This window comes from Triturus cristatus, chromosome 7 (genome assembly GCF_964204655.1).
Source record: "Triturus cristatus chromosome 7, aTriCri1.1, whole genome shotgun sequence".
Lineage (NCBI taxonomy): Eukaryota > Metazoa > Chordata > Amphibia > Caudata > Salamandridae > Triturus > Triturus cristatus.
In genome coordinates, this window is record NC_140590.1 from 73450335 (window position 1) to 73470797 (window position 20463).

At 43.4% G+C, this 20463-nt stretch overlaps 1 protein-coding gene across 1 annotated transcript in view; it reads left to right on the plus strand.

The window, feature by feature from the left end:
• LOC146808855 (phospholipase A2 inhibitor and Ly6/PLAUR domain-containing protein-like) overlaps positions 1 to 20463 on the plus strand; it is a 270834-nt gene that overhangs the window by 117633 nt on the left and 132738 nt on the right. Inside the window, exon 2 of the mRNA XM_085615676.1 lies at positions 18759 to 18878. Within this exon, the coding sequence (XP_085471802.1) occupies positions 18759 to 18878 (120 nt within the window). The remainder of the gene's footprint in view (positions 1 to 18758; positions 18879 to 20463) is intronic.

Consider the following 20463-nt stretch of genomic DNA (forward strand, 5'->3'; position numbering starts at 1 on the left):
ATTTAAACAGAGTCACAACATGTAAACCTCAAAAAGCCCAAGGGCATTTCCCTTGTTAGGACCAAATCCCTCACTCACCACAAAGGTGACATGCTTCATCATGGGGATTCTCCTCTCCAAGGAAACCTAGTTCCTTGAGTGCTACAACTCTCTCAACTAGAGAGAGGAGCGCAGGGATGTTTTTCACTATTAAATAGGATATCCTAAATCCTCATGTGAAAAGTAGAAGTGTGAGTGAAGGCACAGCGCAAAAAAAATGATATTTAAATGTATATAAGTGCAATAATGTGATATAAAACTGGATAAGGGTTGTATCAACCAATATTTATTCAAATACACCCTTTACCAGGATTAAAAACAGCGCACCAGCGGTATGGATTTAAAACGCTCTGGTGACAGTGAAAAGACGGTCGACATGTTTCAGCCAAAATGCCCATAAGTGGGACAGGCTTTCATCAGGACCCAACCAAGTGCTACTGCAACCAACGTGAAAAACAGTGCAAACAAAGGATACAAAATATAATATTTCAGTATATCCAATCACTCTTCAGGCAATCATTGGAATGAAAAGGAATATATACTCGCATCTGCTGGGTACTTGATCCCACCTCAGCCTGGCAGCCGCTCAGGAAGGGGGCACCGCTCTATTCGTCGGTACTCCAAACAATATAGAGCCGAGGTGGTGGCTCTATATCGTTTGGAGTACCAACGGATAGAGCGGTGCCCCCTTCCTGAGCGGCTGCCAGGCTGAGGTGGGATCAAGTACCCAGCAGATGCGGGTATATATTCCTCTTCATTCCAATGATTGCCTGAAGAGTGATTGGATATACTGAAATATTATATTTTGTATCCTTTGTTTGCACTGTTTTTCACGTTGGTTGGAGTAGCACTTGGTTTGGTCCTGATGAAAGCCTGTCCCACTCATGGGCATTTTGGCTGAAACATGTCGACCGTCTTTTCACTGTCACCAGAGCGGTTTTAAATCCATACCGCTAGTGCGCTGTTTTTAATCCTGGTAAAGGGTGTTTTTGAATAAATATTGGTTGATACAACCCTTATCCAGTTTTATATCACATTATTGCACTTATATACATTTAAATATCATTTTTTTGCGCTGAACCTTCACTCACACTTCTACTTTTCACATGAGGATTTAGGATATCCTATTTAATAGTGAAAAACATCCCTGCGCTCCTCTATCTAGTTGAGAGAGTTGTGGCCCTCCAAGGAACTAGGTTTCCTTGGAGAGGAGAATCCCCATGATGAAGCATATCACATTTGTGGTGAGTGAGGGATTTGGTCCTAACAAGGGAAATACCCTTGGGCTTTTTGAGGTTTACATGTTGTGACTCTGTTTAAATAGCTTAGACATTCATCTGTTTGTAGCTTTCATTGCACATTCTTTCTTAGCGTTCTTTTGAGACCCGTGGATTTCGTACTGTTGGTTAGCATGTTGATTGGGGAATAAATCCACTGTGGTCTTTAAAATTCCCTTAGACCCTCCTGTTCTCAATCTGTTTTGGTTTGGTTGCTCCAGATGTGCCCCAACTCCCTACCAAGTGGTGAGTCCCTCAGACCTTGCTGGTCTGCACCGACGCATCTTTCTTGTTTCTGCGTGGGTTGCTGTTGCCAAGGCTTGTTGTGTCCAATCCGGGCACCGATGCTGCAGCACTCGACATCCTTTGTGGGACAGCTCGAATCCACCTCTTTTTTGTCCTCGACACCTCATGGTTCTCGTGGCTGAAGAGTCACCTGAAATCACCCGACATCGGTGGGCATCTGTCCATCGCCTTCCTGGTCACGGGCTAGTGACCTAGACTCTGTCCCCTCTGCTTTGAGGTTCTTCTCATCTTCGATCCAAGCTTGGATCTCATCGGACACTTCGCATCATCACAGCGGCAGCACTTCTTCGCCAGCTCCCATTGAAATCGACGACAGGACCCGACACCAAAAGACACCTAGGCACCCGGCTTCCCTGGGTGAGGTAACACAAGTACTCCGGTGCTCCCATGGGTGTTAGCCCTAGAACATCCTAAGTCTAAAAGGGTTTGGTCTTGACTCATTTCTAAGTGTCCCTAATATTTAAAAATCTAACCGCGACTTTCCCCATAGAAGCTGACGGAAGCTCACGGCTGTGTTCACCCACTGCACACGGCCCCCGTGGGTCCCCTATGTCACTACCTTGGGTGGTTCCTTGCGGTCCCAGCGATTCTACAGGCTCTAGGCCTTGTGTCTAGTTAAGTTGTGGTTCTTATACCACTATTTTAGTATATGGTTTGGCTCGCCCCTAGGGCCTGACGTGCATTTGTGCTATTTTACTGTGATTATTGAAGTGTAACTTATGTGTTTTGACCTCTAGTCTCATAAAGAGACTAGGAGGGTGTGTTTAGTAATAAATACATATATTTTATATATATACCTGGTGTGAATATCTTTCATTTAGGAACTCAAGAGATTATAGACTGGTAAAACAAGCTGCTTTACATTCCTTCAAGACTTAGCCTGAAGGCTGCTTTCATAGCTACCACTAGGATAGCTTTCAATAAAAGTTGTCTTTAACCTATAACCAATAAGTGGTTGTTTGGACTGATACAAGGTGCCCACTATAACTAGTGGACAGCATATATCAGGCCAACTTGTCACAACAGGAGCCAGGCACCTCCTAAATAAAGGGGCACACATGTGCCTACAAGGAACAAAAAATGTGGGCTAGTCTAGCCTTTGTATCAGAACTATGTGGACATGCTGACAATGTTGTTAAATAACCCGTCATTGAAGGGGGGGATTCTGGGGCGCGAAGCCAAGGTTGAAATGCTATCTAGCATATGGCCCAAAACAGAAATCGGGCCCAGTAACCCTGCTTACCTTTCAACAGGCTCCCCTATGGGAGGTAATACTATGGTAAACAAAATGGAAACTAAAATCAATGTTTGTCTTGGTGTTTTTTTTTTTAGTGAACTTATAAGGTATTTTAGAGTATTGTTCCTCACTATAATGTCCCTGTAACATTTGGTTTTTTTCAGTGAATTTCTAAGGTTTTTTATATTTTATTTCCTAACTATAACATCCCTGTAACCTTTGGTCTTTTCAGTGAATTTCTTAATTTAAAAATGAAAAAATGTATTTCTTAACTTTAACCTGTAAAGAATGGGTGTGTGACTGGCTGCATAGGTCAGTGAGTGGCTGTAAAAGGGTCTGAGTGGGGTCTGTGAGTGGGTGTGTGAGTGTCTAAGTGGGATTGTGAGTAGATGTCTGAGTGGGTCTGTGAGTGGGTGCATAAGTCTCTGAGTAGGAGGGTGAGCGATCCCTGTGGCCCAGCTCTAGTGATCATGAGTGGATGCATATGTTTGTAAGTAAGTCTGTAAGTAGGGGGCATGAGTCTAAGTGAATTTGTGAGTGGGAATGAGTCTCTGAGTGGGCCTGTGAGTGATTCTGTTAGTCTCTTAGAGGGTTTGTGAGTGGGTATGTGAGTGTTTGATTGAGTCTGTCAGTGGGTGCCTGAGTGTCTGAGTGGGTCTATGAGTGGGTGTATGGCTCTCTGACTGGATGTGTGAGTGGATGCATGAGTCTCTGAGTAGATCTATGAGTGGTTGTGTGAGAGTGCAAGTAGGTGCATGAGTGGGTACATGAGTCTCTGACTGAGTCTGTGAGTGGGTGCATGTGTGACTGAGTGGGTATGTGAGTGGGTGCATGAGTCTCTGACGGGGGTTTGTGAATGGGTGCCTGAATGTCTCAGTACACACAAGAGTGTCTAAGTGCCTCTGTGAATGAGGCATGAGTCTCTGAGTGGGTCAGTGAGTGGGTGGGCATGAGTCTCTGAGTGGGTATAAATGTATTTGTGTGAGTCTCTGAGTGGGTGTGGGACTGGGTGAATTGGTGTTTCAGTGGGTGTGTGAGTGAATATTCAAGTCTCTGAGTGCATCTATGGGTGAATGCTTTAGTGTCTGAATAAATCTGTGAATGTTCTCTTTTATTTTTTTCACCAATATTCCTGAATTTGCGGACGGTCAAAATGAACTCACCAATATCATGTGTGGAAATAAATGTCTGTTTTCTGACTTATACACATCAAGGGTTCCTCAAATACCCCTCTTTTCAAGCCATGGGGTCAGGGCACATACAACCTGACTTCTTATACCACTTTGCCCCCACAGCCCAAGGGACTGTCACCTTCCAGAGTCATATGTATATGAATGTGGTGGGGCCCCATGGACTTCCATTTCCCCATGATAAATAATCTTAAAATAATGAGGGGGGCCTTGTAAAGGGCCCTGCAGCCTTGGACACCATCCCCTCTCCAGGACTGAACTTGTGAAATGAATGCAAGGGGGCCCATGCAGACCCCCTGCAGCCACAGGGACCACCACCTCCCTAGGGCAATTGATCAAAAATAACGGGGGCCATGCAGCACCCTGCTGCCCCATGCAGCACCTCCTCCTTCACAGAAATACATAAAGTGGGGTGTTCATTGTGGACTTCCAGCCCTGGGGAGTACCACCTCCCTGGGGCTAACTTTTCTTCTGGAGGCAGGCATGTGCCATCCTCATGGAGCCATGGATGCCCTGGGGACCACCACCACCCCAGGCCAGCTTTCTGCTATGTCGTGGGGTGTCCCCCTGGGACAAAGTTGTTTGCTTTTGCTTGGTGAGAGCTGACAGCTCATAAACACAAGACAACCCCATGTTGATGTATGTGGAGGGGAACTAGAGGCGTGGGGTTCTAGGAGCTAGCATCCTCCAACAACAAATGTTAACCACAACAAGAGCTGCTCCTAGTGTAGTGACCACTATAAAATTACGATTGAAATGTGAGTGTAGGCATCTCACAAAATGTGATGGACTGGTCTCACACCCCACCAGGTGTCATGCTTCATCATTGACCAGTCCTCGCCCTCTAAAAACTTGGTTTGATAGAGGACGGGCATGCACCTGACGACAGGGATGCACTTCTAAACTAAGTGGGGGCCCGTGTGAAAGTGAGTGAAGATAAAAATCATTATAGTTATCAAATTATGGATTTTAATATTACTGGTAACTATATGATATTAAAATCAGTGGACGGTATATTGGGAAATAATTGTCCCCTAAACATAGTAAAAGTGGTCAACATGTTTCTGCCAAAATGCCCAAGAGGGTCCAGGGCATCCATCAGGACCTTAGTACAGAAATGGGGCTCCGTTCTTACCAACTCGTGGTTAGAAGTTACCATTATGCGGGTGTGACCTGTGTCACTCTCCACTTTTGAAAATGGCTTCTAAATTCAAGCCTGAAATACAAAAAGCTACAAAAGGAAAATGTAATAACATAATTGGGTCACAAATGAGCACTGATAACAATACATGCACTGGTTCAGTTAATTGTGAGTGACAACTCGTGTGACACATGGCACTCTATGCGTGAACACATTTAGGAATGATGATGTGAGACAGAATCTCACTGATCTTACCCTATACAACAGGTCTATTTGCCCCATGGTAGGAGAAGAGAGGAAAACCCCTGTAGTCAAACCCTGTAAGGAAAAACACACAAACCGCAATTGGCGTAAATGAGAGCATTGAAACAGTGATATGTTCTTTCAATCACAACCTCACTAAAAAGCTTCAAAAATTAGAAGCAGACATCATACAATTAAATACACTCTTACTGCATCAAGGAAAATTTTCCACAATTCTCCTAGGTGACTACTCCCGGTCCTCCCCGATGGTGAAATGAAGGAATCTGGGCTGTGGTATATATAGTGTCTACTAATTGGTAAATTAGTAAATGAGCCGGCAGCTTAATAAGTGCTGCCTGGTGCGCGAGTTTCAGTGTCCCAAAGCGCGCTGACTACTAAAGCGAAACTATGCCTGATCTAAAGATGGCCGCAACCCAGGCATGCCCAGTGTGTGAAAGTGAAGCAGAATTCTGCCAGTATGTGGGCACACACGTCTAAATGCGGTAGACTCGGTCAAAGTGACGCCACCCACAGAACACGTGTCAGTCAGCAAATGGGAAGAAATTCTTATTAAGAAGAGAAAAGGCATAAAAAGCGTACCGGAGGAAATACCTTTGTACAAGATACTAAACCAGAACATGTTTGTTTTAATGCATTCATGGCCAGGCAGGTCTGAATTAGCACAGTATAAAACCCACAACTAGAGAGTCAGCTATGGAATTCACAGTGGTGGTGCACAGTGACTGTTGAGTGATGGTAAAAACATGGCTAGATCTCAAAATAAGGTAATATTATTGTTCTAAGACAGCCAAAGATGCAGAATGATGGGGCTTTTTTTGGTCCTATCAGAGAAACGGCCTGTGTGGCAATATCACACAAAGGCTAAATGCTGGAAAAGCAGAGTGTGCTGGGAGTAGAAAATGTGAAAAAAAAAAAAAATTTAAGTTGATGGATTTTACAGGACATGGTATCTTAAGTTGTAAGTTAACGTTCCATTTGCAGCCATGGGATGTCACCATTGAGACCATTTTCCCAGGACTGCAGGTGCTAGACCCATTGTTGCTCCCTGATGTGTAGGGGTTTTGTCAGGTCAGATTTGCGTTTCTTCATGACCTCCAAGATTACCCACTTGAGGTCTGTGTCTTTGTGATTTTTCTCAATGAAGTGACGTGTCAGTTTGATATTTGTCTTCTTTCACCTGATGGTGCTCCGGTGTTCATTGATGCAAACCTTTATTTTCCTGGTGGTCATGCCCACATATTTAAGACCACAAAGGCAAGTTAAGAGGTACACAACATTCTCCATGTTGCAGTTGCTGAATTCTTGCAATTGCCAGGGATTGTTGGTGTCATGTCTACCTCCTTTGTATTGGTCGTGAGGTTGCAAGACGTGCATCCCCCACAGGAGTAGTGGCCCACTGGTCGTGGCTGGTTCCATAGTGTCTGTTGTTCTTCTACCTCAAAGGGCGTCGTCTTGGAGTGTACCTATTCGTCACATAAGCTTTTATTTTGCCTAAAGGCAAACAGAGGTGCTTCCCATTGTTTTACTATGCTGTTTAAGATGTGCCAGTTCTTTCTGATGATCTTCTGGACTGTATTAGAGACAGGGGTGTACGTGGTGACACACACCAGTCTCTTAGTGTCCTCTTTTGTGACATCCTCTAGTAGTGACTCCCTGTTGTTGTTTCTTGCTCTTTTTCTTGCTTTTCTCACCATCCTCTTTGGATAATGACGTTTCAGGAGCTTTGTCTCAAGTTGTTCTGCTTGTGCCTCAAAAGTTTCAGTATTCGAGCAATTCCTCAGAACTTGAAGAAACTGGCCCACTGGGAGATTCTGCCTCATGGCCTTCGGGTGGAAGCTCTCAAAGAGGAGTAAACTGATCCGTGATCTTGTTATTTACCTTCGTTGTGATACCTTCAATGGTGAGGGAGATATCCTGATCTAGAAACACTGCATGATTCTTGCTAACGGCGTGTGTGAACCTGAGGTGCTCATCCTTGGAGTTTACCCATTGGACAAACTTGGTTGCTTCTTCCTCCATCCTGTTCCACACGATGAGCACGTCGTCTATGTAGCGCTTCCATATTTTCAGATGTTTGGGTTGTTATGGTTGAGGATATGGTTGTCCTCAAATTGTTGGACATAGAGGCATGCCATGCTTGGGGCAAAAGTACTGCCCATGGATGTTCCTGCGATTTGGTGATAGATCACATCTTCAAATTCGAAAAAGTTCTCCATAAGGGCTAGTCCAGCACATTCCATCACAAATTGTTGGGGAGTGATGAATTCCCAATCCATATTCAGGATGATGTGTTCCACAACCTCCAATGTCCATCTCTGTGGTATGCTAGTGTATAGCGCCTCGATGTCCATTGTTATGAACAGGTCCCCAGTTGTGTCCATCTCCAGGTCTCATAGCAGGCAGAGGACGTCTTTTGTGTTCCTAAGATATGAGTGGAATTTTTGTACAATTGGTCTAAGGAACCAGTCGCAGAATTGCGAAGGAGGTTCAAGAGCTGACCCAATGCTTGAAGCAATGGGTCTTCCTGGTGGAGGCATCCGTTTTTTGTGGATTTTTGGGAGTGTGTAGAACCTGGGCGTCCTGGGATTCTCACTGACAAGAAATTCCGCCTCCTGTTTAGTGATCCAATTGTTACTAGTGTCCTCTTCCATGTTCTTGATTTTGTTCATAAGGGGGCATGTGGGGTCGTTCCGATGTATAGCACAGCTGACCGTATCTGAAAGTAATCTTTGCATTCCTCTCGGTACATCTCTTGGTCCATAACGACAATGGCTCCCCCTTTGTCTGCAGGCTTGATGACAAGATTGTGGTTATTTTTGAAACCCTGAAGTTAATTTCCTCAATCTCCTTGAGTACAGCTTGTTCAAAGGCTTGTATATGGCAGGGAATGGTTTGGGTAGGTGGTTGAAAGGTTGATTTCTTCCTCAATCCTGTGGATTTCTTGTCTTCAGTATCATCCCTGGTATCTCCAAAGTGATTGCAAAGCTTGATTTTTCTAAAAAAACTGGGCCAGTTCTGTTTTAAGAATAAAGGTGTCATTGTTGGGTGTCTGGACGAACCCTAGTCCTTTAGAAAGGACAGATTCCTCATCCATTGTGAGTGTATGTTTACTGAGATTTACAATGTTCTTTACTCCCATCTGGTTGAGGGGATGTTTGCCTCCCCTTTGCTTCTGGTTACCACTGTGTTGGGCTGTTAGTCCTCCCACTGTACCCTTGTGTTCCTTCTTTTTTGCCGTCCTCTTCCTCTGCCCCCGCCCCTGTATAAAAAAGGCTGGGGACCTTGTGGGAAGCTGAAGCCCGGTGGATAATATGGTTGTTGCCAATATCCAAATGGTGGTAATGGTGGTTGTGTCATTAGTTGACGATAGCCCTGTTATTGTCTCCCTTGTTGTGCCCCTGAGCTCTAATCGCTGCTACTGTTGCTCCTCTCCTCTCCAGAGCTGAATGTCCAATTCAGGGGAGAGGGTCTGAATCGTTGTTTCTTACCCGTCTGTTGTTGTGCGGGCTTATCATAGTGTTCATCGGTTAAATATGGGTACACTGTTTCTCTACTGAATTTTTGCACGTCCATTTTCAGTTTAGTCAATTTCTGTGTGAGATACTCTTGGTACTCGGTATGGTCATTGTTAATTTCATCGAGTTTCTTCTTAAAAACTGACAACTGCACTAATGTTTTCAACTTGCTCTCGCATTGTTGAATCTCAACAAGGAGGGCATCTACTAATTGTCTGGCAGTGTTGATAATCAAAATGAGCCAGTCTTTGGTACATTTCCAAGCAATGCACGACCAGTTTGTGTGAAACTCCTCATTGCTGAGAAACAATCTAGGTTCATTAGTAACTATAAGCCCCCTATGTCAGTGTTTTTCTTAAGGTACTCTGTCATGAATGCCCCATAAAGAGCTGTACGTATTTGTTCCTTCTTTTTAGCTGACAGTGTCTCCCATTCGTCTGAGTTCTTGACCGTCTGTGCCACCACAGCCTCGGTTAGCAAAGACGGTGCACTCAGGATCTCCGCAAGGACCTCCTCCCCGAATGACAGTTCGGTGTCCATGGTTCAATAAGGGATTAGGGGTGGTGAGCAAGATCGACTTATGATCAGCTCCTATCTATCGGTTGTCTGGGACTGGGTCTTCACTATTTAGACCAGTCTCCTTGGTCTGATCTTAACTGACCAGTACACAGCCCAAATAGGGAAAGGTACCCCTAGATTGTTCCCACAGCCATAAGCTGTACACTAATCATAAACACAAGAGAACCCCATGTTGATGCGTGAGGAGGGGAACTAGAGGCGCGGGGTTCTAGGAGCTAGCAGCCTCCAACATAAAATGTTAACCACAACAAGAGATGCTCCTAGTGTAGTGACCACTATAAAATTACGATTGAAATGTGAGTGTAGGCATCTCACAAAATGTAATGGACTGACAGCTCCCACCGAGAAAAGGCAAACAGAACTCTGCTTTCTAGAAGCTGGAGTTGTCAAACTGATAACATAACCGGAGTGTACTTCACTACCAATGCTGAAGAGTCAATACTTCCCTTTTCTAGTGCTTTTTTCTTTCCATTATTTCATCCTTTTTTTATTATAAATATGAATCTATTTGCATTAATTCAACACACACAGTACATTTTATTTGCACCAATAACAACTATATATTCTTGTAATGTGCATTACAACAAGTAAAGATTCTCTTTATCTTTACTTGCCTGCTAGAAAGCACCTGCACAGGTCTCTTAAAATATATGTGAAGGTTCTATATATTACTTTTGTTTCAAGCTTATGGCAGTATGTTTCCTTTTTTTCTTTTTGGTTTTGCAGCATATACTAAAAACAGTAAACATTGCCCGACCTTGCTAAGGATGGACTAATTGGCAATGCTTGCTCGACAATCAATATATTCGCCCTCTGGTTGTCTTTATCGCTCTCTCTCTTTGTCAACCTTGAGCCCTCTGTCCACCTTTAAGGCAAGCCCTTTTGTCTCAGGGTTCTACATGTGTGTATGTACTCTAATAAATGATTCATTTTTGCTAATATACCTTCCTGTTTCTCTCTGTTTCAAATGTTCTCTTTTTGACACAATGCTTACCAATGATCATGGTTTTGTCTCTATGAGACACACTCAATCTTTTAGTCAGACTCATGTGTATGTCCATATTTCCTAAAACAGGAAGTGTTAATACTGATGACATGCTTTGAGGTGATAGCTCCTATATAATGAAGAGTTTAATTGCCTCCAAGCATGAAACTGGATTTCTAAAGCCATTAAGGCCAGATGTTGTCAAGTTTTTAATAGTGGAAAACACTCTGATTCAGTATTAATGACTATTAAATTGTGTTTTCTTCTGCGCTAATCTCAGAGACTGGAGATGAAATTCCTCCAGAATAGAGGTGGCACTAGAGATACATTTAAAGGTGCAAGAAGGGTTAAAGGCTCATGGCTACAACATAACTAGTGACCTGAGCAAAACATAGGTCAAGAACAGTCTCACGTGTCTCAATGTTTTACTGAGATCCGTGTTATTTCTCAAGAAATAGTGTGACCATGGAATTGTCAGCCCATGGTAATGTCAGATGTTTGGGCAATGTGAAGTACATTCTACACATTCTATATAAAGGCATTGTAGGTGGCATTGTAACAAAGACATTACAAGACACAGTGGCATACAATGCCCCTGAATGAGTAGGTGGATGACTGAGCAGCCTGGTAAACACTCATATATCAGTTGTAGGCTCATTAGGCTGCAAAGCGATTACCTCTTGAACTAGTGCTTTGCTCTGAAGACAAAGGATCTTTACATGTCATTTAGTAACCATGTGGAAGTACCTCGGCTTCTGGATGGCATCACCCTTACCTCATGCAAGCCAAGTCCAGGTTCAGAAGGAGATCATGATGTCCAGCCCTTGACCGCCACGCATTCTCCGTCACACATTCTCCGCCACATATTCTCAACAATGTTATCTAGAGAGTTCCAAGCTCGTGCAAGCTATTTCTGGAGTAGTATACAACAGTGGTGAGAGTATATTGCCTCCTGAAGGAGCCTGGAGTTGAAGTTTAGAATTCATGACTATTTCTCTCAAGGATACCAAGCTAGTAAGAGAGATCTAAACTTAAATATAAAGTTTGGAGGTCAGATGATCTCAACAGCGCTGGAGAGCAAACCCACTCGAGAGCATGCGCTTGGTCAGGATTAGGTCTGCTAACATTTTCGAGTGCTAATGATCAACAAGAGAGCAGACTTAAGGTTCATCACTGCTAAGTCTAGAAGGCTCAAGTGGTAATATTATAATGAACGTTTTTACAGCCTCCAAGGAGTCTAAGTATGTCTGTTTAATTTAGAGCTTTGCTTTAACAAATGGCAAGTTCACAAGCCACTGCTCTGATCAAATTGCTAGGGCCATATTGATGTGCTTCGTCTCTAGTTATGGTATTTCAATAGAGAAAGGTGCATACACAGGTTGTGCTGTTGCTCCTGATTGCAATTACAAAAAATAAATCTTTATTGGTTTTCAAAAAATATCATGTGCAGTTTTTTACAGTTGTATTTTTCAGTGAAGTTGGACGCTTCATAGAAATGGAAATTGGTAAATAGTCATCACACCCCAACTTAATTTATGTAAATTCTAGTAACCATCGTCATAGTAACTGTATAGAATTAATTTCAGAGTGTTGGCAAAAACACATCACCTTGAGACTAAGGGCCTAATTCTGATGTACACTGTATTGGTCGGGAACCGTCCACCATAGGTAGGTGGCTCTAAGTCAAAGAATTATGATGTGACCGCCCATAGGGCGATTGCAAACATGCATTTTAAAATGGAAGCTTGTGCGGTGGACAGAAAAGGTCCAAAGCACAAACTTCCATTGTGAAAAGAATGTTTTGAAACATCCATGCACTGTGTAGCAGGCATGCATTTTTTACCATGCATTTTTTTGGAACACTTATGTTTTAACAATGTATGCCTTTACCATGCATTTAAGGTAAGTTCAGAGATGTGGAGGGGTCTACCCCCACGAAAAAAGTTGTGTGGTAAAGTCATAAGTTGTAAAAGCATAAGATTCCAAAAATGAGGGGTAAAAAATGAATAGTAAAGGCATGCAGAGTATTTCCCTGCATTGCTCCATCATGCAACCCTTTCCAACTGCCTTTTCATGGCGGGGGACCGCAATGAAAGGGCAGGCAGAAAGTGCCATCATAATCATGACGTCAGAGCCGAGCCTGGCTCCGCCATCATTAGAGGATTATTGTGTCTTTCGATGAACCGACGAGCTCCTTGAGTCTGTTGGAAGCACCGTGGATGGTCCCTCCACCTGATGCCTCCACCCACTGCATCGTAATGCAGTGGGCAGACCTCAGGGGCAGATGTCTGTGGGACCAACACCAATGTGCCGTTGGTGTCGGTCCCACCAACATCATAATCAGCGCCTAAGTTGAGAAACCGTACCCTCCAATATCATCGACAGAGCTGACAAAGAAGACATTAAAACAGTCTATGACAAGAGGAAAATCTTGCCCTTATTAACTGCCTTGCTAACTATAAAGATTTATTAAAGTTCTTCAATAACAGAACTAGGAAGTGGAAGGAGGTTGCAGGGACCCTGGGATGGGACCTCCAGGAGATATCACCTCAGACATGTTGTTTGCAACCAGTGTATGTGCTAGGGTTGCTGCTGATATGGCCTTTGCTGTTCTTCTGTTCAACCATTCCAAGGTATCAAGTGCAGGGGTCTACAGGCAATGTGTGTCTGCAGGTAGTGCCTAGGACTTGCATTCCCAGAAACTGTTGACCACCTCAACCCTTAGTTCCACAATGTTTTTCCCACAACCGTCTAAACTCCTTGACATGGCGGTCTCCTCCGGCCTATGGAACAACCTCCCCTTCCTCCGCCGTCCGGCCTAGGATCTGCTTTCCTTTAGAAAAATGCTCAAAACATGGCTATTCCAACCTTAAATTGGCTCAACTAGCATTTGTCGCTTGGTATCTGTGTTTTTCTTTTGTTGCTCGGGTGCGTGTTGTTTTTCAGCGCCGGGACACTCCTGGGAGTAGCCGCGCGCTCTACAAATACCCGACATAACATAACATAACATGCAGCACAGCCCACCCATTTCTACATCTCCAGTCGCCACTATTAGAAAGTGGGTCTCTAGTTGGCAGAGGTATGCACCCTGTCCAAGTAGGGGCCACAATCCTAGTCAGGGTAAGGCAGATACAAACCCTAAATTAACCTGTGCTCACCCTCTGGTAGTTTGGCACAGAGCAGTCAGGCTTAACTTAAGAGGCAATGTGTACAGTAATTGTGCAACACTTCAAACAGTAACACAATGAGAAATACCACAAAAAGCCTCCACAACAGTTTGGCAACAAGAGTAAAGTATTTTTAGGAGTAAAGCAAGATCAAAATGACAATAATCCAATAATAAGAACTTGAGGTATGAATTTGTAAACCAGCCCCAAACCATGCTCTCCCCGTGCTGGTGCATCACTCTTGCTCCTGTATTTTCCTTGCTGTTTCCCCAATTTTTGAGTATCTTCTTTGTGTTTTTCTCTCATTTTCAGTTTTCTCCTTGCTTTATCCAGTGCTTTTGAGTTCCTTCTCCTTGCTTTTCCCCCGTTTTCACTGCTTTCTCCTGCTCTTCTCTGTTTTTTGAGTGTCTTCTCTTTGTTTTTCCCTAATTTTCCCTGTTTTCTCCTGGCTGTTCTCCCCTGTTTTTTGAGTGCCTTCTACAAGCTTTCTCTTTGTTTTCATTGCTTTCTCCTTGTTTTTTTCCCTGTTTATTGAGTGCCTTCTTCTTGCTTTCTCTTTGCTTACCCCTTGTTTCTCAAAACAAATAAAAAGCAGTTAGACACTCCAGCATACTGAGACCCTCACAGGTTATTTGGTGGCTTTATAAATCCTTGATTGATTAAATAATAAACAGTTTTGTAGTGCTAAAAAGCTTAAAGCACCAACAGGGCGAAATCTGGTCTGCGCTCGACAGGGGTAAATCCAAAAGTTCAGGCCATCCGTGATGGAGCATGGATCAGAGACAGGAACCAACCTTGTCCTGCTGAAAGAGTACTTTGTCGCGCCATCGACAAGCCAGATGCATGGAGCAGAAGAGGCAATGCGTTGTTGTTGATCCTGCAGGATGTAGGCAATGTGTTGGTTCCGATCCGCACAAATTGAGATGCATTGTTGGCAGCTTCTTCTTAGGTAGACAATGCAATGTTGTCGAGCCATGCAGTTGGTGATGTGATGTCTTCATAGCAGGTGATGTGTTGGTACTGAATGAGAGATATTGGTTCCGCCCCATCCAATGATGGCGATGCATGGATTTTCATGGAAAACAGCCAGAAAACTCACTTCCAAGTGCACATGACTGGATTGGCACCACTGGGCAGGGAAGTACTCACAGTTGGAAGGGTCCAGAGGCATTAGAAGGATAGTTAGAAGTCTTTGATGTCCCTGAGACTACAGAACAGGAAGCATGCCAGCAAGCCCTTCGAGTCACTTTAGTTTTGGTACATAGAGACGCAGGTCTAGTCCTTTTCAATCCCAGGCAGCAGGCCGGCACAGCAAAGCAGTTCAGCAAAGTGGCAATCCCTCAAGCAGCACAGCAGTCCTTCTTCCTGGCAGAGTATCCTCAGGTCCAGATGTGTGCTGACTTGGTGGTATCAGGGGTTCAGTTCTTATACCCAATTGTGTCTTTGAACTGTGGGAGACTTCAAAGAGATGGCTTTATGGTGCACAAGTCCCTTTCTTCCCTGCCCTTTCAAGTATAAGTTTCAGCTCCTTCCTGCCCAGGATGGCCCATCAGGATGCTAATGGACCATCAGTCACACCAAAGCTCCCTTTGTGTGTGGTTGTCTAGAGGCAATGCACAAACACTCAGCTGCCACTCACCCCAGACTTGTATTCAGAGACAGGCAGATGGTACAGAAGAGTTAAAGTAAGAAAGCGCCAACTTCCTAAAAGAAACATTTTCAGACATGCAACTTAAAATCCAAATTTACCATAAGGGTTGATTTTAAATTGTGAGTCCTGAGACACCAAAAGTGAAATATATATATTTTCCCAACTGCAATTTACACTTATAAGATATAACAAGGTGATGCCCAATGTTAACCTATGGAAGAGGTAGGCCTTTCAGTAGTGAAAAACGAAGGACATATAAAACTTAAAAGTATATGTTCCTTTTTCCAAGTCCACTGCCTTCCTTAAGGGTGACCTATATGTAATAAAAAAGGAAGGTTTGTGCCTGGCAAGTAGGTTAACTTGCAATGTCAAAATGGCAGTTTAAAATGCACCTACAGGCCCTGCAATGGCAGGCCTGAGACATGTTTAAAGGGCTGCTGAAGTGGGTGGTGCAATCAGTGCTTCAGGCCCACTAGAAGAATTTAAGTTACAGGCCCTGGGCATATGTAGTGCACTTTTACTAGGGACTTATAAATAAATTACATGTGCGAAGTGTGGAGACGCCAATGTTACCATGTTTAGAGTATAGAACACATGCACTTAGAAATGGTTAGCAGTAGTAAAGTGGCTACATGTAAATGTATAGGTATTTATATAGCGCCGATGACCACTACGGGTATCTCAGTGCTGTACTCATACCGCTGAAGGAACCCTTCCTGGCTTTCCATGTGAAGTGTCCACTCCTGGGCACCCCCATGGTGAGGCCAGGCATCCCAGCGCTGTTGGGGCCGTTGTGGAGATTAAGCAAGCTATTGCCCAGAGTTGCAGTGTGGGACCCAAGCTTAGAATAGGCACTGAGGCGAGAATATCCGGTCCGAGGAATTTATAGCCCGAGACCATGCTGCGGCGGGAATCAAACCCTGATCCTGGACCAGTGCTCTGCATCGAGGTCGGCCACTCTAACCATTGAGCCACACTTCTCCACCTGCCTAGAGTGATATAGCAGGAACAAATGAAATCAGCAAAACAGGAGGCCAGAATGCAAAAAGCCAGGGGAAACTACACCAAGGATGCCAGGTCTAACAGCCACTTACTATGTGAAGGGCCATTGAGAGACTTTCAGTGACAGACAATATCTCTAAGTGCTATCCCGATGCCAAGTATAGGAATCCATGGCCAACATTCTTTTTATGCTTCAGGGATTTTGTAGTCCAAGAAGGCATATTTCTACTGTGTGCAACTGCCACCTTACCAATTTACATTCTAGGTCTGACGATATTCAGAACATTTGTAGTACCATGTAAGTGAGCCACTGAGCCATGGCTTTTCCAGGACGCAACCATCAAGTGAAGGGATCACATGTGCGATAGTGATCCATGTAGTATGAATAAGTGAAAAGATTGAGTACTGGAATTTGTATGTCTAGGTGGTACTTTAGTATTGCTAAACCAGGTGTTGGATGTACAGTTAATGCCAGGACCGAAAATATCCCATACTAAATGAGACTTGAGGGTTCCACTGCATGTCATTCATGTTGTTGTGCACAATTCTACCTTTTATCCACAAGTGAAGAGATCTCTATGAACATTTGTATAAGCGTGTAGGTCTGAGGCAGAACCAATGAACTGTCAGGTCAGAACCAGTTACATGTCAGGTGAGCTGCTCCCTCCATAGATTTGTACCGTTAGCTACATGCTGTACTGTCTCCCTACCACCTTATGCAGAGCACTGCACTGTCTGTAAAGAAAAACAATGGTTCTGTCGGGTATCACATATTCCTTCAACAGCCGAACAATTCATTGAGTTATTCAAAGAAACTTTTACTTTTAATCCAAGGAACACACACGAAGACCATATGCGGTATTGAGTTATTTATATATAAATAATGTCATTTATAGATACCCCAACTGATTTTATAAGGCTGTCAACACACAAAGTGAAATATGCTGGGATATTTGATCAAGTGACATCTGGTGCACAGTGATACAGAAGTGGTGCACTATATGTACAAGTTGGCTAAAAGTATGTACAAGAAAATTAGGTGGCCAGAGATCAGGTATTGGAAATCAATGATTCTGTGAATTAAATGAATAAGTCTTTTTCGCAGAGACTTTGGGCTGGTCCAAGGGATATTGTCAGCGTTTCAACCCACTGTCTGCACCCCTATTTAGTCAGTGCGGGTCTTCATCAGGACATAAGCGGCGGGAGGATGACAGCCTACAGATGCCCGGTTGGGCAGTAGGGGCGCCTAGGCACTTGCACCACTTTTTCATCATGACAGTTCATGTGCAGGTGGGGTGTTTATTTCCCAGACGTTTCTGACCAGTAGATTACTCATTCGCGGGGGCACTCCTGTTTCAAGGCTACTCTTGTTTCAGGTCTTCCTTGTTGCGGGCAGATTCTTCTGTAATTGCTCTAGAATGCCTCCAGTCATCATGGGCGTGCTCAGGCGTGAGTCCTGGAATGCCTGTTTGTTTCAACTGTCAGCACCTTGCCAGTCATACTGTTGGGAGAATATTTATGATGGTATTGCATCACCCCTTGCGCCACACAAGGTGGCACAAGGGTGACAGAAAACCTAGAATGACATTTACGAAGCCATGCAAGGCTACCTTGCATGGCTTTGTAAATGTGGAGTAACACAAGGCAGTGCAAGTCACTGCCCTTGGTTACTCTGCCTCTGGAGGCGTTCCATGTGTGGAACATGGGTGCTCCCACACAACCATCCATGGATTTTTGCATATTCCTAGATTTCATTTTATCACTGTTTAATGATAGACCTAGGAATGGGTCAAAATGCCATGCTTTCGCAGGAGAGACACACTGAGGAGAAATGTGCTTATTTCTCCTTGTTTCTTCCTCGTTATATATGTGCTGCATTAGGCAGCATACATAGAAGGAGGAAAATGCCTCAGAGGATTGTTTATGTGCAGGAAGGTGCCCCTTCCTGCACGAAAACAATCCTGCCTACTATGCAGCCACCATTGCACAATGATGCAAGGGTGACTGCATTCATTTTAGACAGCAGTGTGTGCACTAGTGCAGACAGAGAGCACACATGCACTATATAATCTTTAATAGGGTGCATTACTGCCCTCTCCCTTACACAGCTAAGTTGCTTGTTGCATTGTTTTGTGTCAATATTTGATAGATATGCCTCTTGGTTTATAGGTAGACTACTCAGCCTCAGTTTTATGAAATAATGTTATTGAATGGCTCTGCTTGAAATTTAAAGCTCACGATATGAGCCCTGATTTTCCCAGTATGTTGGAAATACAACTGTAAAATGAACAGTGCACATGTCCTTGAGTGCGAAGCTGTTTTGTAAAGAAAGCTGGTCAACCATGCTTCACAATCTTCCAGCAAGGTTGTTTCAACTCAAAATGTGGATTTTTCTGTATTTCTAGGACATTCACTGATTTGTGAAGTATGTTCCAGTAGAAATGCAACAGTGTGCAAGGGTGAGATGAGGAACTGCGATTCTCACATAACCTCCTGTGAACATTCTATAGCAGGATCAAATGGCTGTAAGTGTTTTACAATTTGCTTTCTTTGGAATTTGATTTTTGCACATCCTGTGATGTCATATTTTTAGTAAATCATTTTGACATCCTGCAATATTGATAATGATGCTAGTCAAAAGGTTAGTCTTTAATATGCTACCTCCTGCACATATAGGAATGCACATGATAATTTTTGGCCCTGTCTACCTAGCTTCTGTATATGTGCTTTATATTTTCATAGCTTTCAGTAGCATACAGAGGTAACACTTTATCACAGCACACATAATTTTTATGTACTTAGTATGCACACATGCACCTGTTTGCATGTTTACAATTGTTAGCACCTTATTGACAAAAATATTTGCTTTGCCAGTGCTTGATTTTTTTTATTTTTGCAACATCGCCCTGAGAAGTAGTTGTTGTGTCTCGAGTGATATACTCCCACAAGTGGATTTGTTCAGTGCCTTTTGCAAATTTCATTCAAAATTCAAATGACACAAACACAAAATGATGTAAACACCGGGCCTGAGTCACAAAGGTAACCTTATACTTTTTTTATAAGTTTACACTTGCTGTAGTAACTTTACTACTGTTTTGGTATTCAGAAACTAATGGCCAGATTCACAAAGGTAAGCTTACACTTTTGTATTGGTTCACGTTTCTTTTGGTATTCACAAGCTATAAGTTAATAATACGTTTACATCTCCAGAGACTACTTAGTCAAGGTGAAACAATCTGCACATAAAAAGATAGGCTTGTCCTATCTTTTTCTGTGTGAGTTCTCCACCTCGATTAATGAGACTCTGCAGTGGTGGAAATACTATTCCCTAGTAGTTCTCCACTTTGTAATTTCAGATAAAGAGCGATAATTGGTGAAAATATGTTGGTTCTATACCTTCTAATAGACAATAATATAAGTATGGCTACTAAACTCTCTATGCTGCCTTCGGTTTAAGTTCATGCTAGACAAAAATCAATCAATAAATAAATACTTGTAAAGGAACAATAATTAAACACTATATAAATCAGAGATTGTGATTTTCACAGCACACTAATTGTGCCTCCTAGCAGGACATTTATACTATATTTGGAACAGTAAAATCACTTCTTTGCAGTGCTGTAGTATTTTAAGTGGGACTGTACAGGCACTTTTTTAAAATGCATTTTATTGACTTTTGTCAACATGTATGCCTTACTTGGTGTACAATCCTCTCCCGCCCTCCTTTGGGTCACAGTAGTCCAGGCGGTTGTTCCCTTGAATGTTCAGAGCCAAAGCAACCTATTGTCCTCTCTCCAAACACAAAAGGAAAAATGCAGTGTGATCATACAAGTAATTTTCAACATAAAACAAATAATTCTTAAGAGCCCTGCTAGAGATTGGGGGATGTTGCACCATATAAGGCAATGATGACAGGATGGGTGTCCGCAGTGGAGTTGTTTGTCTAAAATGAATACTTGAGGTGGGTATCAGGTGGGAGCCCTTATTGTGCGGGGCACTGCAGGGGCCCCTGCTACCCTTGGGACCACCACCTCCCTGGGGCGATACTCATTTAAATGTGGGAGCATGTGGCCCCGTGCAGCCTTGGAGATTACCACCTCCATGGGGCGA